This window comes from Trachypithecus francoisi, unplaced genomic scaffold, assembly GCF_009764315.1.
Source record: "Trachypithecus francoisi isolate TF-2019V2 unplaced genomic scaffold, Tfra_2.0 Lachesis_group0, whole genome shotgun sequence".
Classification (NCBI taxonomy): domain Eukaryota; kingdom Metazoa; phylum Chordata; class Mammalia; order Primates; family Cercopithecidae; genus Trachypithecus; species Trachypithecus francoisi.
The window spans coordinates 33037029-33053819 of NW_022681453.1; the positions used below are offsets into that span (position 1 = coordinate 33037029).

At 40.1% G+C, this 16791-nt stretch overlaps 1 protein-coding gene across 3 annotated transcripts in view; it reads right to left on the bottom strand.

Moving 5' to 3' along the window:
• ADAMTS9 (ADAM metallopeptidase with thrombospondin type 1 motif 9) overlaps nucleotides 1-16791 on the bottom strand; it is a 175365-nt gene that overhangs the window by 153427 nt on the left and 5147 nt on the right. For all 3 annotated transcript variants that reach the window (XM_033210354.1, XM_033210353.1, XM_033210352.1), the window contains exon 3: nucleotides 15119-15281. In XM_033210354.1, coding sequence (XP_033066245.1) covers nucleotides 15119-15281 — 163 coding nt within the window. The remainder of the gene's footprint in view (nucleotides 1-15118; nucleotides 15282-16791) is intronic.

Here is a 16791-nt window from a genome sequence, read left to right on the forward strand (position 1 = left end):
TCTGTAACATGATGATAGTAACAGCATACTGCAAAGAGTAACTGTGGAGATTAAAAGAGATAATACATAAAATGCCCTTAAAGCAGGGCATGGCACAGAGGACAGGTCCATTACACATTTAATGTAATAATAATTATTAGTGGTATTGTTTTACTTGTAGCATGCAAAACATCTGCTCTTTATAAATTAGTATATTGACATTCTCATACAAAACAATTCTGTTTTAGAAAGAATATTTGATGGGGCACAGTGGCTCCTCCTGTAATCCCAGAAATTTAGGAGGCAAAGGCAGGAGGGATGCTTGAGGCCAGGAGTTCAAGACCAGCATGGGCAACATAAGGAGACCCTATCTCTACAAAAATCAACAAAACAAGCAACAGTGTGAACTGTTTTTTCTTTTTGTTTGTTTTATTATTATTTTTTAAGTGATGTGCCCAGTGTCAAGTAGCGCCACATGCACAGTGCTGACAGTAAATAAACACAGAGTGATGGCAGAAGGGATTGTGGCTAAGACTCATTTTGGGCTGGCCTGAACCTTTATAAACAATGTTTCCATGAGAGTGGTTTATGGAACATTAGTCCCATAAGATAGTTTCAAAAACAAATCAATTAACTTTGCAAAACACTTAACACAGCTTGCACATCTGGAACTTTCTCCATGCACATTAGCATTTTAAGAGCCCTAAGAAGTCTTGCAGGAAAGAAACCAGTTTACATTTGTTGAATCGCATGATTGCCAAACTTACGGGATCTTTGCCAAGTTAAGAGGCAAGTGATGGGGACAGCACCATCACTGGCACTATAACAAAACGCAGGTGGGATGTGTGGATGGGCTTCCCTCTCAGGGAGAGAAGGGCGTGCGAGTGGAAGGCAACAACTGAGAAGCCTCTTGGCTTTCAAGGAGCGGTGGTGGGCAGTGGGAGGTGTCTGAGGGTCCCCTCACTACCTTTTAAGGGGATGGGTGTCTTCAGCTACCTGGGGAGTTAAATTTGCTGACTTGGGCTTGAGATTTGAGTGCACTAGCCCCAAAAGCCCTTCTGTGTCCTTTTCATTCTCCATTCTGTAGCTCCTTCAACTAAGTGTGATAAGAACAATGACTACAGGCCATAATCATACTGGCCAACGTTTGTTGAGTGCTTTTCTCTGTGTCAGGCACTCTTTTTTTTTTTTTTTTTTATTATACTTTAAGTTCTAGGGTACATGTGTACAACGTGCAGGTTTGTTACACATGTATACATGAGCCATGTTGGTGCGCTGCACCCATTAACTCGTCATTTACATTAGGTATATCTCCTAATGCTATCCCTCCCCGCTCTCCCCTCCCCACAATAGGACCCTGTGTGTGATGGTCCCCTTCCTGTGTCCGAGTGGGAGATCTCATTGTTCAATTCCCACCTATGAGTATTTGGTATTTGGTTTTCTGTTCTTGCGATAGTTTGCTGAGAATGATGGTTTCCAAAAGAGGACACAAACAAATGGAAGAACGTACCATGCTCATGGATAGGAAGAATCAATATTGTGACAATGGCTATACTGCTCAAGGTAATTTATAGATTCAATGCCATCCCCATTAAGCTACCAATGACTTTCTTCACAGAATTGGAAAAAACTGCTTTAAAGTTCATATGGAACCAAAAAAGACCCCACATTGTCAGGCACTCTTCTAAGCACTTGATTATTCCTCAGAGCAACCCGATACGGTAGGAACTATTACCTTCATTTCATAAATGAGGAAACTGAGGGACACTTGAAATAACTTGAGAAAATACTTAAAGTATCTATTTGAAGTAGTATAAGATGCTGAACATCCTAGGGCCTGTATTTTACTAAGAGACATTTAGTTTTGCTATCAATATCCTGTGAAGTACTATTTGGGAAATGTTGGTTTTGACTCACTCTATCTCTTAGCAGTAGTGGGAGAGTGACCTTTCTGCCTGGCAGGGTGCCAGCTGCCCACAGCCACCCTGTCCTGGCTGCAGCTCACTTGCCATGGCCGCTTCTCAGACTGCTTTGTGCCACGGCTTGGCATCTCCCAGGCTTGCACTCTCCAGTAGAAATAAAATGCAAGCCACACGTGGAAGTTAAGAATTTCTAGTGGCCACATTTTTTTAACGTCAAAAGGAACAGATGAAATTAATTTTAATAATAGATTCTATTGAACCCAATTATGCAAAATATTATTTATACATGTGATACTAGCTACATCTCAAGGACCTCCTGGTGACCGTATAGGATGGTGCATTCTAGGCAGGAAGTGTTTGCAGAGTAGATACTGGAGACAGTATGTTGTGCGAGATAAGAGTGTGAGCTCAGGAATCAGAGAGACCTGTGTGTAAATCCCAGCTGCTCTGCATTCAATCTTTGTGAACTCTGGTGAGTCACTTCAGCCCTCTGTGCCTCAGTCTCCTCATCTGTGAAAAGGGGATAATGACAGTTCATGCCTAATAGGGCAGTAGGGAGGGTGAAATGACTTAGTCTACATAAAGTGTTAGAACGGGGCCTGGTGGGTAGGAAGTACTCTGGAGGCATGGGCTGTGCTAACTCTCATTACTTAGAATGAGCAGCAGGTTAAGGCTGCTGGAAGGAAGTGGCTCCCAGGCCTGCTGCTGGGATCTGCCTGCTATCTGACATTTCACTGCAGCTTGTGGGTGGCCCTGACGCTGAATGTGGTGCCTGTGGTGGGTCTACGTATCATTCTCATATCAGAGATTAAAGTGCAGTTGGGCTGGAGCTCTTTGAAAAGGCATGCAAGCAACTCGTAGGGAGTGTATCTCCCACATTCTTTTGATACACAGGTCTCCTAGTTTACAGGCACTGAGGACTGGTTTATAGGGCCTGCAACTGAAACCCTTTCTCATCCCAATGTCCATGTTCCATGACCATGGAAGTGAGTGACCACAGGGGCATGCTGTACTCCAGTGACCGGTGGACCTCACTGATCTTCTTCCCCAGCCACAGGCCACCTTCTCCAACACCCTGGTCCAGCTCAGAAAAGGCTTGATTGGTTTATTTATTTTAAAATCCTATTTGGTTGCTGTATACTCAGCTCTCGATGTGACAACTTAATCCCTTAAATGAATTGAAAGCTTTCTATCTTTCTCTATAAGCTTGAGACAACTTCTTGAACAGTCTCACCAGTTCATTCTTAATTATTCCCACACTTAAAATAAATGCAATGGCACTTCCCAAAGCTCATTTGAGTCATACTTTTGAACATCCTCTTTCCAGGCACCACCTGCAGCTTTTCCTTGTGTTACAGACTGGAAAGAACACAGGACTGGGAAGTAAGAAGCCTGTGTTCAATTTTGCCATTCATTCTAGCTCCAAGATTAGGAGTCCCTTCGAAGTTCTGGGCCTTGATCCTCTTATGCATAAAGAGAAGGCCTGGAATCGAAGTTCTCTCTAAAGTTTCCCCCAGTATTAAAAATTTATGAATTCTTGTATTTTATAAGATAAAAGTGAATGATGATTAAAAATGAAGTCCTGAGTTTCCAAAGGGGCAAAACCCAACAGAGATTCCCTCTGAGCCACTGTCACTCTTAGAAAGGGTATGGATGAAACAGTCAGCAGGGTGGCAGGGTAGAAGAAGGCAGAATAATTCCAAAAGAGAGAGACCAACACAAAAGAAGTGGACTTTTGCTGATGTTAAATTATATTAAGGGGAGTACAGTCTACACATCTCCATTACTCATTGGGAAAATTTTATTTCGGACCTGCTAAAACAGATAATAGTTTCTGGAAAACCATTTCTATTTTCTCTAATCTGACTTGTTACAATGAAATAACATCAAATGTGAGAACTAGGAAACTGGCTTGAAAGAAAAAAAAAGTATACAATCAAAGATATCTCTGGAAACGCATTTAAATTGTCCACAAAGCACAGGAGGGAAACTTTCAGGATTTATGGAGTTACATCTTCTATCCCTCTTCAGCAGCAGGGCATGTGGTCGTAAGGGCTGAATCTCATACTATTAACACCAACTCTTTTACCTCTGTCTCTGTCTCATTGTGCCTCTGACTCTCTCTTTCTCTCGAGCTGTCTGCATGCACATATACACATGCAACATACATGCAAAAAAACACAGTTGCATTCTTACCTATGAAGAGGCTCCTCTGGACCTGTTTTCACCCATGAGCTAAGACAACACATTCCCATCACAAAGTACACTGGTTGGACATGAAGAGTTGTGTTTCTGTATGCAGATGAGCAATAAAAATAACAACTGCCTTTTCTCTTGGCCGAGACCATGGCTTTGAATAAATAAATCCTAAATAAGCCTCTCCTATTCCATTTTTTGGACAAGCTCTATACTGCATGCTCCACTATACTTTCTTGCTATGTAGTTCTGGGACTGCATGAAATCTATGGTGCATGAAGTACTGGCAATAAAATAAAGAAGCTATGTATGAAATAAGCATTTACAAATTAAGAGACTCTTTGAAAGGCAAGCCACAATCTGGGAGACAATATTTGCAAACTATGTCTGACAAAGGACTTATATACAGAATAAAGAACTTTCAGACTTCAGTAATAAGAAAACAAATATTCTAAGTCTTAAAAAATTGCTGAAAGATTTGAACAGATACTTCACCAAAGAAGATACATGGACAGCAAATATGCACATGAAGAAATACCCAATATCATTAGTCTTTAGGTAAATGCAAATGAAAACTGCAATAAAATTCCACTAAACACCTATTAGAATAGCTAAACTTCAAAAAACAAAAGCAGAACAACAAAATGTTGACAATACCAAGTGCTGGAGAGGATGCAGAGGAACTGGAACTTTCACACCCTGCAGGTGCAGCTACAAAATGGTGCAACCACTTTGAAAAATATATTGGCAGTTTCTAATAGAGTGAAACATACGTTAGCCACATAAGCCGGTAATCTTATGCCTAGGTATTTATCCAAATGAAGTGGAAACTTATATTCACACAAAAATCTGTATGCAAATATTTATAGTGGCTTTATTTGTAATGGTCAAAAACTGTTGCTCAAGTGTGTAATGGTTAAAGAATGGTGGCATATCCATTCAATGGAATACTGCTCACCAATAAAAAAGGATGAATTACTGATACAGGCAACAATGTGGATGAACCTCAGACACACTGTGCTTAGTGATTATTTCTATATTCTGCAAAAGACAAAACTATAGAGACAGAAAAAAGGACTGGGGAGATGGGCTGATTACAAAGGACACCAAAAACTGCTCTATAACTTGATTATCGTGATGGTTCTATGACTATACATTTGCCAAAACCTGCAGAGCTATACACTAGGAAGGGTAAATGTTATGGCATGTAAATTATACATTAATAGAGAAATGGAAGGAAAACACCAGGAAACACTAATGGAAAATAAAAAGATTTATCAAAAAATAAAAAAATTCTCAAAATTAGCAGAAAAATTCTCAAGCCAATCACATTAACTTGAACTTTTTTCCACACAGCAACTGCATTTTTAACACTCATTCTAATTCTAATGTCATATAAGAATTGGGAATCAATAAAAAGGAAGACTTGTGCCAACATTTGCCCCATGTTTGACTTTGCTCCTTCTCAAAGCCCACTACTCAGTCACATGTGCACACCACATCAGATCTTGCATTCACCCATGCTCTTTTTGTGATATTCAGATTATTAATGATTTTCAGTTGCACAGAACATCCATGCAGATATCTGGTCCAGAAGTAAAACGTCAAATGAGAAAACACAGCCATAAATGGCTATAATAAAGACTCTTTAATGATACAATTATCATAAAGAAACCATCTTTGGCAGATACAAAGGTGCAAATGTTAAACCTCAATGCATGATAAAATAGCACTTTATTAACCAAATTGGGCTTATCCTCTCATATGAAGAAACTCAAGAAACTTTGCCACGTCTTACTTTAAAAAGAAAGCCCACTCAAGTGAAAGATCTGAAGGGTTCTCAGGTCAACACCAAAATCTTCCTGCCTCTGTCAGCTAGATGGCCCTCTGTCAGAGCCTTCTGCTGATTCTGAAGTCCCTTCTAAAGAATCATGTGCATCTTAACCAGTTTCAAGTGGTTCCTGTGAAGGTGAACATATTATCAAGTATTTATCCTTGTAGCACGCCTTTTCTTCAGCAGGGAATGGGTTTCTGAAGCAAAGTGTCAGGAATTCCTAAAATATGATTAGCAAGAAACAGGGAAAGGTCCTGAGATGGCACAGAAGGTGTAAAGCAGGCAGCTCTTCTGGCTGTGTTTGGATCCAGAAGCTTAATTAAAAAGTTTTGGGGGCCAAGCGTGGTAGCTCACACCTGTAATCCCAGCATTTTGGGAGGCCACAGCAGATGAACCACTTGAGGCTAGGAGTTTGAGACAAGCCTAGCCAACATGGCAAAACCCTGTCTCTACTAAAAATATACAAATTAGCTGGGTGTGGTGGTACACCCCTGTAATCTCAGCTATTTGGGAGGCCGAGGCACAAGAATAGCTTGAACCTGGAAAGTGGAGGTTGCAGTGGGCCAAGATTGCACCACTGCACTCCAGCCTGGGCAACAGAGCAAGACTCTCAAACAACAACACAAAAAAGGTTTTGGGGAATAAGCGTATTTTGTATGTAAATGAGCCCTAATCTCTGGTACAAACCTAACTTGCCACCTTACATTCCTAATTGCAAACTGGCCCTTCTGGGCTTCAAAACACAGGTGAGGGAGATCCTTTAAGGATAGAAAAGGTAGTTTAATATTTCAGTCAATGATGGAATGCAGATATGACAGTGGTCTCCTAAGATCATCCTACTAAATTTTGACTCTACCTTTTCTACGTTTAGATACATAGATACTTAACATCACGTTACAATTGCCTGCAGTATTCAGTACAGTCACATACTGTACAGGTCTGTAGCCTAGGAGCAATAGGCTATGTACCACCTAGCCTAGGTGTGTAGTAGGCTATCCTATCTAGGTTTGTGTCAGTGCACTCTGTGATGTTCACAAAATTATCTAACAAGAATGCATGGGTCACACACACCCTATGCATGACGACACTGTAAATTGAGGATCTTTCTATTGATAGGAACATCACAATGAGAGCTATCAAGGCACTTCAGACAAGGAGTCAAAATCCTCCCAAAGATACTGCCTTTTCCCTTCAATTAAATCACTCTGAGAAGTGGTTTAATGGCCCAGGGGCTTTGCTCTGGGTACCTGCTCTGGCCTTGGAGGCTGGCCTTGCTTTTCAAATCCTTGCAACTGCAGCCTGACCTTATGATGATAAAGATGAAGCAAAGACTAAGAGAAATGGAAGGGAAAAAGGGGCTATATGCAGCAAAACTAAAACTAGAACAAAAATAGCAATTTTAATAATAGCAATAAGGACAACAAAGTGAAAAGTAGCTTCAGACACAACAATGAGTTGCAATGTGTGGACTTTGTTTAGATCACAATCTAACGAATGATTGTAAAAAGGCATTTTGGGGACAATGAGAAAAATTTGAACATAGGTACTGTGTAGGTGATATGAAAGAATTATTGTTAATTTTGCTGAAACATTATTTATAATATTACTTGATACATATTATGTATCAAATACTAATATTATTATAGTTACATAGGAAAAGATCTCCACTTTTCAAAGATTTATCATGAAATATTTAGAGATGGTATCTTGGGTTTGCCTTAATATACTCAGCATAAAGAAAAATAAGCAAATGTAGAAAAATCTTAGTCATTATTAAGATTCATGGTGTTTATAGTGGTTCATTTTATTATTGTCTCTACCTTTACGTATGCTTGAAGATGTTCATAATAAAATGGTTTTTAAAAACAAAATGATTTTTTTAAAAAAAAGTTAATGAATAAATGGGAACAAATGAAAGAAGGTACAATTCCTGTAACAGAAGTTTCTTTTTTACTACTTCTTAATGACTTTATTGGAGTACTGCACTATTAATACCAAAGTTTTTTTTTTAAAAAAAGGGAAAGCAGAATTTTTATAAGTACCATTCAGTAGATCAAGTTGAAGAAATAAAGAATTAATATATTTAAAACAGTGATTTTCTAATAATTTACTGAGGATTTTAGAGGTCATTGCTTATACTGACTGTTTATTAGACAGAAAGTCACTGAAGACTATAAAAAAGAGAAAAACTGTATAAACTCCGATGAAGAACAAAAAGGGGAAAATGAAAGGAAATCAGGCTCAAACCATAAATCCCAAATGGCAATAACTGTCTTTAAAAATTCATAATCAGTCTTGAGTTGCAGTGCCAGCTTTTTCCCTTTCTGCACACTGTGGACAAGTTTGTTCACCTCTCTTCTGCACGTTATGGACAAGTTTATTCACCTCTCTGAGTTCAGCTTTCTCATTTGTAAGATGGGAATAATCAGAGCATCTTCCTCCCACGAACTGTTGCAGGAGTAAATGAAATAATCATAATGTGCTTCCACATTGCCAAGTACACAGTTCCTTAAATGCTGCCTGCTCTTGATCTCTACAAGGCTGAAAGGGTCTAAGAATGCAGAAAGTGTGCGGTGAAAGTGCAGGAAGACCAGTTCCTAGCATAAGTCACTAATTAGCCACCAACCACTGACCTGCTTGGGGCCCAGGCAGGATTCTGAAGTCAGCCAAAGCTTTTGTCACCACCTGGAACCCACAGGCTGCCCCAGAATGTTTTACCAAAAGCCCCCTCAGGGGTCTGCTCCCCAGCTCTGTCTCTCACTCCATTTGGGCACCACTCGAAGGGCAGCTAATCTAATCAGCTAATCTATGCTAAATTATTAATGGGATCCAAGAGGTTAATGTGTAACAAGTATACACTCCATCAGAGGCCTGCTGGAGACAGACACAAGGCCTCAGTGAGTCATTAGAGTCTTGGTGGGAATTTCAGGCACCAGGCAGCCTTCCTCAAATCAAATCAAATTCCAGACAGGCATTTAAAAATTCCTGCCAGCAGAAATAGTTTATATATGAAGGCAGTCAAATCAATGCCGAGGCCAAAAAAGATCCCCTAACTAGACCAGGACATAAGGGCTGAAGAAAATGGTATGTTTATGAGCTTTATAACCTTGGGCAAGTCAACATTATGGACTTCTCTGTGTCTCAGTTTTCCAATCTGCAAAATGGAGTTTGTGGTAAGAATTGAAATATGTAATCCATGTAAAGTACTTGGAACAGAGCCTACCACATGATACATGCTCAGCAAATGTCAATTCTTATTAGTATCATCTAGAGAATGGAAATTAGATGGTAGTCAAAGAAGATGCTCCAAAACCTGAAGTTAAAAAGAGGTCTGTAGGCCAGGCATGATGGCTCAGTCCTGTACTCCCAGGGAGATCCTGTCTCTACAGGAGATATGGTTTTTTTGTTTGTTTGTTTTAATTAGCCATGCGTGGTGGCACATGTCTCCAGTTTTAGCTATTTGGGAGGCTGAGGTGTAAGGATCCCTTGAGCCCTGGAAATGAAGGCTATAGTAAGCTATGATTGCGCCACTGCACTCCAGCCTGGGCAACAGAGTGAGATTCTGCCTCAAAAAACCAAACAAACCAAAAAAGGGGTTTCTAGATAGCAGTTTCCATTTGTGTTTTCAATGCAATTTGACCCACAGTATAGCACACTGGAATCAGATTGGGTTAAGGCTCAGACTCTCTTCTTCCTGGTTGTGTGACTTTTGGACAAGTTTCTCAACCTCTTTGAGCTAATTTTCTCAACTGTAAAATAGGGGTAATAATACCTAACCTACAATGTTGATGAATGTATTACATATGATCATGTGTGTAAAGTGTGTAGCATAGTGATCCCATATGCACATAAGAGCCTAACAGATGATGGCTTTAATTATCATCTTATGTTTTCCAGCCTTTGTAACTGCAGCGTGGAAATCCCAATCAGGAAGTGATGGTACCATCTCATGGGAGTGACAAACAGAGTCACCAGTGCCTAATGGAGATTAAATCTTAATAATACCAGGGTCAGTCCAACAGGCACAAGGCAATTTAGCTGGGTTAAATGGGAGATTCAACTTTAACCAGCCACAGATGTCCCAAAGAAGTAGACATGAGGCAGGATTTTTATCTGTCTGGTTATTGAGACTGCCTCATTGCGAGAAAATAAACGACTGATAATCTTCACTTTTAAGGTCCTAAGATCCTAAGAGACCAAAATGTGGCCTGGCTATTGGTCTCCAGTGACAAGTTCAATGGGTCTAGCAAAATAAATCCATGCCACTGTCCCCATTGCATTTTATCTGTATTTTCTGATTATGAAACTGTTATAGAAACATAGTAAAGGAGTCACAAAATGTAAGAATATAAAATTTCCAAAGTAAAGATTGCCTAGTAACCATATGTTACTAGTAACCATAAATAATCACTGTTAATATTTTCATGTCTTTACTTCAGATTTTCTGTTTACACACATGTACACAAATACAGTTTATCATTTAAAAAAAAAATCCTACCAAACATACTAGTTTATCACCTGCTTGTTCACTGAATATATATTTCTGTGTTTGGTAACATAAATTCAGGCCATCATTTTTAACAGATGCATAGGAATCCATTATATGCCTGCGTCATAATGTATCGATCTATCTTCCTCCCAAAGAGGACTTAGGCTGTTTCCAGTCTTTTGCTATAATAAATAACACTGTACTGGATCTCGTTCATAAACACCTTTACACAATTGTCCGATTATTTCTCTAGGCACAGCATTGATGGGTCACAGAGTAGACAGTTCTTAAATGCCTAAAGAAACAAAAATCACCTGGCCTTGCTGAGATGGGAAGGTGAGGGAGAAGTTTCAGTCAGAGAAAAAACACTTGTCTTCCAGGCCCAGGCAAACAAAACAGCCTTCTTCCCTGCCTTTCTCTCACCCACCTACCAGGAAGCACTGATAAGAACCACTAAACCCTCTTGTACAAAACTCAGGGTCAAACAGAGAGTGTCTGTGAAACAGAACTTGAGATTTCTTCCGGAAACAAGCAATAGGAAGGATCGGCAGGAAGTGGCTTATGAAAGCAAGCCACTCTCCGAAGGGTTCCCATAGGCCTTTCGCTTGTCCCCCTGGTATGTAGGGCTGGCAGGCAGTGAGCACAGTGAATTTTACTGAGGACCCGGTGTGTAAAGGACACTGCAGTCACAAGGGCATGTCATAGGGAGAGAAGACACCCCACTTCCCATCCTGAACCCTAAGGAACTCACAAATAGGATGAAAAGACAAATAAATGCAGAGACACTCAAAGCACCCAAATGTAGACATTTGGGTATACATTGGTGTAACCAGTGATGACAAAACAGATACAATCGGGAAGGGCAGCCACTGGGCCAAGAGAAATTTGCAAGAAAGAAAATGTTTAAATGCTGCATTGGGTACAGAGGAAACAAGGGGACAGAAAGCACCCTCAGCCTTGCTACTAGCTGGCAGGGTGACCTTGGGCAAGTCCCCTAAACCTTTCATGATTACCCAGAAGCACTAAGCTATTAGCTCTGAATTTTCATATTTTGAGTTTTCCTTTCCTTATTGTGGTGTTTTGTTTTCTATTTTCATGAACCCTTAAAAAAAAAAAAAAACCTGTCATTCTGTGATTGTCTACCACCTGCTAAATAAACACTGTCCTGGCAGCTTTCATTATTTCATACTCATTTAGCTCTAACTTCAATCTTGAAAGGTACATGTTATTCTTACTTTATATTATAAAGTGTGCTTGAAGTCATACAACTCACCAGGAATACGGACAGTTACTGGTTTTCTCCTCCTGGCACAGAGGAGTTGGTCAATAAAGACTTGATGGCTAACTGAATGAATGGACGCACGAATGAAGAAACAGAGTTGTAGACTCCTTTCTAAACCCATAAAGCTTTCATTGCAGTAGATTCCTTCTATGCTTCCCTTTCTAACTTAAGTTATCTCAGAATCCTTTTTTGAAAATTAGGCATACCTCAAGACTCAGAAATGACCAAGACATATTCCATCTGCATGTGAAAGTGTCACAGCCATTGTGTCTTGCCCTGCTCCAACTCCCATGATCTGGTAACTAAAGGGTTACACCTAGCTCAGCAGAATCTCTCTCCCAAGGCTAGGGAAAGTTCGGATGAGTTGGTGTTGAATATATAGGGTATCAGTCCTGGGAGGAAGCATCTTAACATCCTGCAACTTCAGTTTCCCTATCTGCACAGAATTAGAGTGTTGGTCTAGACCAGACTGCTAAGGACTCCTCTAGTTCCAATATTCTATCATTCTATGAGAAGAGGAGATGTGGAAAGCCCTGATGTAGAAAGTCAGGTTCACAGCAACGCCAACAGCAAGTGACAGATAATGACTACTGCCTTAAACCCAACTTTAGCAGCAACTCTCAAAATTTAGCTAAACATCTGAATCACTTGGAGCACTATTAAAACCACTGATTCTTGCTTCATCACATTTGCCTGGGAGAGGGGTTTGTTTTGTTTTGTTTTAAAGAATCTGCATTTGTATGAGGCTCCCAGGGTACTTCTAAAGGTTACTTTTGGTTACCAACCACTGCTCTTGATTGGGGGTTGGGAGGGAAGGTGTATCACTGAATCTGAATGGATTGCTATTGCTAGGCAGCCCCTTTTCTCTCTGGCAAGAGGGACTACTCCCACCCCAACCTACTTTCACTCCCTGTGCAAAGGCCACCTGGTTTCAGAGGTGTCCTTGACCTGTTGATCCATTCCTCTGATGTCTGCTGGTGAATCGTGCCATATTCTAAACTGTCCTGAGAAATTGCATCTGAATTCAAAGAAGGGGTGCAGAAGTAGCTGGAAGAGAGAGACCAGAGTGGCACAGCCCAGCAGCAACCTTTGGAAGAGCTGATCAAAACTGCTGGGCTCCTGGTTCATCACATGGGATGAAGGAACGGCATGCCATATTGGTCAGGAGAAAGCACACACTAGGAAGAAAACTAAAAATACTGGCATTGGTGATTTGGAAGGTGGTACTTAAAGGCACCAACCTTAATAATGACTGGAACCCAAATACTTTTTTTTTTTTTTTTTAACTAAGGCATCTTCATTTTACTCAAGCTTGACATTTTTAAGATTCACTCTTCTTTGTGTTTTTAACAGGGTTTGACAATGACATTTCCTCCAGCCCAGGAAATCAGATGTCCATTAACTTGCATAATTAATATTTTAAAATGAACCTTGAAGATTTTTTTGAATCACAATAGTAATTAAGACTTTCTCTTTCTGCCCCCTCTCTTTTCCACATAGACACCTGCACAGAGAAAATGAGTCACGGAATAAGACAGAAAAACATGGGTCATCATTGTGGACTAGCTGTGAGATCTTGGGCAAACTACTTCATCTCTGTAAATCTCAGCTCCTTTTCCAGGTATTATACAATGGAGTTACGAATGGTACCTACCTCATAGGTTTGTGATAAGGATTAAGCAAGGTAGTGCAGGTACAGTGCTTTGCCTAATGCATGTACAGAATAAAACAATAATAAATAGTCATTTTTAAAAATGTTGACCTGTAGCCACTTTAGGGGAGTGGCATTGGTCATGTCAATAAATTGGTCATGACCAGTGACACTCCACTAAAGTGTCATTGGTCAATAAATTCATTAGTGAAAAAAATATTTCAGTGTCTTCTGAACAAATACAAATAAGATAGAAGGAGGGAAATTGCAAATTTCATTTCTGTATGTTACGTATACATTTCATGTTATGTTTACATTTATACACACGTCTAAAATGTGTACTTCCTAATACAGATTTGGGAAGTCAAGAAGTTGAGGTCAATGGTCTTATTAGCACAGTCAAAAATGTGATAAATGTCCTGTTCATTAAACTTGCTGGTGGCTGGCAGTCTTGACTCTGTACCCGCTGCTGAAACTATTGTTTTTGATCTATCTAAGTATACTTGCCCCTCTACTCCTCATATCCCTTGGTTCTTTAGAGTCTGACAGAATGCTTCAGTTATATTCCATCTTGTGGTGGTAAGAACACAGAATTGGATGCAATAAAGCCAAAAGACCTACAATGCTACACCCGTAAATTTGGCTACTTGTAGGTTATAAATGGTCAATGTTATCTTTTATTAAAGGATTCACTTTAGAGATAATAATTCCAGGAGAGAATAGGACAGCACACGCTATCCCACTGAACAACCTGGTACAGGTATAAGATGAAGTAAGTGATCCTCTGGGGAGTATTTGAGGAAACTCCTGGTGTTCTTGAATTGTGGCCTTGTTTGGAGATACCAGAAAAACCCTGAGATGTTATTTAATTTGGAGAAGCAATTTTAAAAAGAAAGAATAGAAAGAAAGATAAAAGTTTTAGAGACAGGAAGTCCAAGAATTTTTTTTAAGTATTTTCATGAACAACCTAAGATGCAGGACCAAATTGAGGAATTATTTCATAGGATAACCTATCATCAGGCAGAAAGTAACCAGGCTTCTGGGGCGGTGGAGTGTTGCTACAAGACTGCAGATGGAGAAACACAGACAGAAGCTTTCCAGAGTGCCCAGAATGACGTATCCCTGACAATGGCCAAACATGTCAGCACAAAACCTCAAAGAATCTGGCCAGGATGGAAGGAGACTATAGGATTTGACTGGTTGATTGGTGCCTCACAGCATAACGTACAGGTACCTGCCTACAGTTCCTTAAGTCACAGAACATGAGCAAACCTGAAGTTTATAGGAAACATTCAACAAACACATACGTTGTTGTGACTTCCATTTATAAGACATTTCTGTAACCGCACATGGTGAAACAAACAAACAAAAAACACCCAAATGAACAGAAGATGCCAAAAAAATACAAGCATTTGGTGACTGAGGGTGCTACTATCATGACCTGAATATTACTCAAGCTGAACCCTAAAAATCAGCAACTTCAACCAAAAAGGCAGCTCTGCCCATAGAGGGCATGGAGTCACTACTTTGAGTTCAAATCCTGACTTTATAACTTCTTAGCTGTGCACCTCTGAAAAGGTACTAAACCTCTCCTTAGTCTCCCCATCTGTACAGTGGGATATGTATCCCTACCTCATTTGAGGACTGAATAAACAATAATGCATATGGTAGCACTTTGTAGACTGGAAGAGAGCTACATTTCTGTAGTATAGCAATTTACCCATCTCAAAGAGATGGACTCTCTGGGTAAGCAAGAAGCAAATACCTGAGGTGTCACATGCATGCCTTCCCGTTGAGGGCTCTCTCTGGGGGGTGCTGCGCCTATAAATGATGTGGGGTTTGTTTTGTTCCTCTTCATCTTCTTGTTCATCCATGGACTGTAGTGGTTCAATAAAATAATCACCATCATGAGACCGGAATGTGCCCAGCTGCAAATGAAGAGAGATGGGAGGTTGATTTAACATAACTCAGTCATTGGGAGGAAGAAAAACAAAAGAACATTTTCAAGTAAAGATGGTGTCATTTTACCCAAACTCTTTTTCAGAAGGGTTGTTTCAACTGAAAATGCTGCAACATATGTGGAGAAGTGGTTTATTTTCACTCTCTGTCATATCAGTACATTTTCTAAAAATTATTTATTATTTACTATTCTTATTATTTTAGAGATAGGGTCTTGCCCTCTCACTCAGCCTTGAACTCCTGGGCTCAAGCGATCCCCCTCAGCCTCCCGAGTAGCTGGGATTATAGGTGCATGCCATCATGCCCAGCTAAATTTTTTTACTTTTTGTAGAGATGGGGGGGTCTCAATATGTTGCCCAGGCTGGTCTTGAACTCCTGGCTCAGCCTTCCAAAGTGTCATATCAGTAACTGATTCCTGGTTTGACTCCAGTTGATTGTACCTGCTATCCAAATCTGTCTCTAAGAAATACTTCCTTAGGGCTCAAGTTCCAATATTACTACAGGCTGTTGAAAGAGTCTTGGAAACTTAAAGAGCCTGGAAACTTAGGGACAAGTATGCATTCCAGCAGGAAAAGCTGTCCTATTGAAGTCTTCCCATTGATTCAAATTCAAGAAGCATATTTTGGCCACAATGCATTCAAGGTGGTACCACCTGTAATGCTGGCACATGATCCTCTCACCAACCCTTTCCTTTGCAAAATAGGGGAGTGATGTCCTGCAAGGCTTTGAAGCTAGATTCCTCTAGGTTCCAGTTTCAGCACCACCACCTACCCATTCACCTTGGGCAAGTTCCTTAATCACTCTGAGCTTAAGCTTCCTTGTTTGTCAGCTGGGGATAAAGATACTTAATGTAACGAGTTACTGTGCAGATTAAAGGAGATAATGATAATTAAATGCTTAGCAAAATGCCTGACACCTTGCAAAGACTTAGAACTCATGAACGGTTTTTGGTGTTGCCAGCGTTAGCCTCTAACCTTTAAGATAAAATTTGCTCTTCCTAATCATTCTAAGCACCTTGCAAGTCACTTTTGCTCCTTTTCACCCCACATACCCAAGTTTTTGCAAATGATAAATGATACCTCAAGACTGAACCACCCAAACTAAAAATTACAAGAACGCTGAAAAATTCCCTATGCCACGTTGCTGAGTGGTATTTAACAGGAGAAATCAAGCTTCTCTCTTCTCTTCCACTTTCCCATTTCCCATGCTGGAAAAAAAATCTGATGCCTTGCATCCTTCCATTGACACAGGAGAAATGACTCCCTGAACATCAGCAACTGCATCTGCATCAGCATCATCCAGGAACTTATTAGAAATTCAAATAATTGTGCTCCACCTCAAATCTGATCTATTGCATCAAAATCTCTAGGGGCAGGGTCCAAGAATTGAAATGTTAATAAGCTCCCAGAGTATTCTTATGCATGATAAAGTATGAGCAGCACTAGGCTAAGACACTGGTTCCCCAAAACAGCTAGCTTC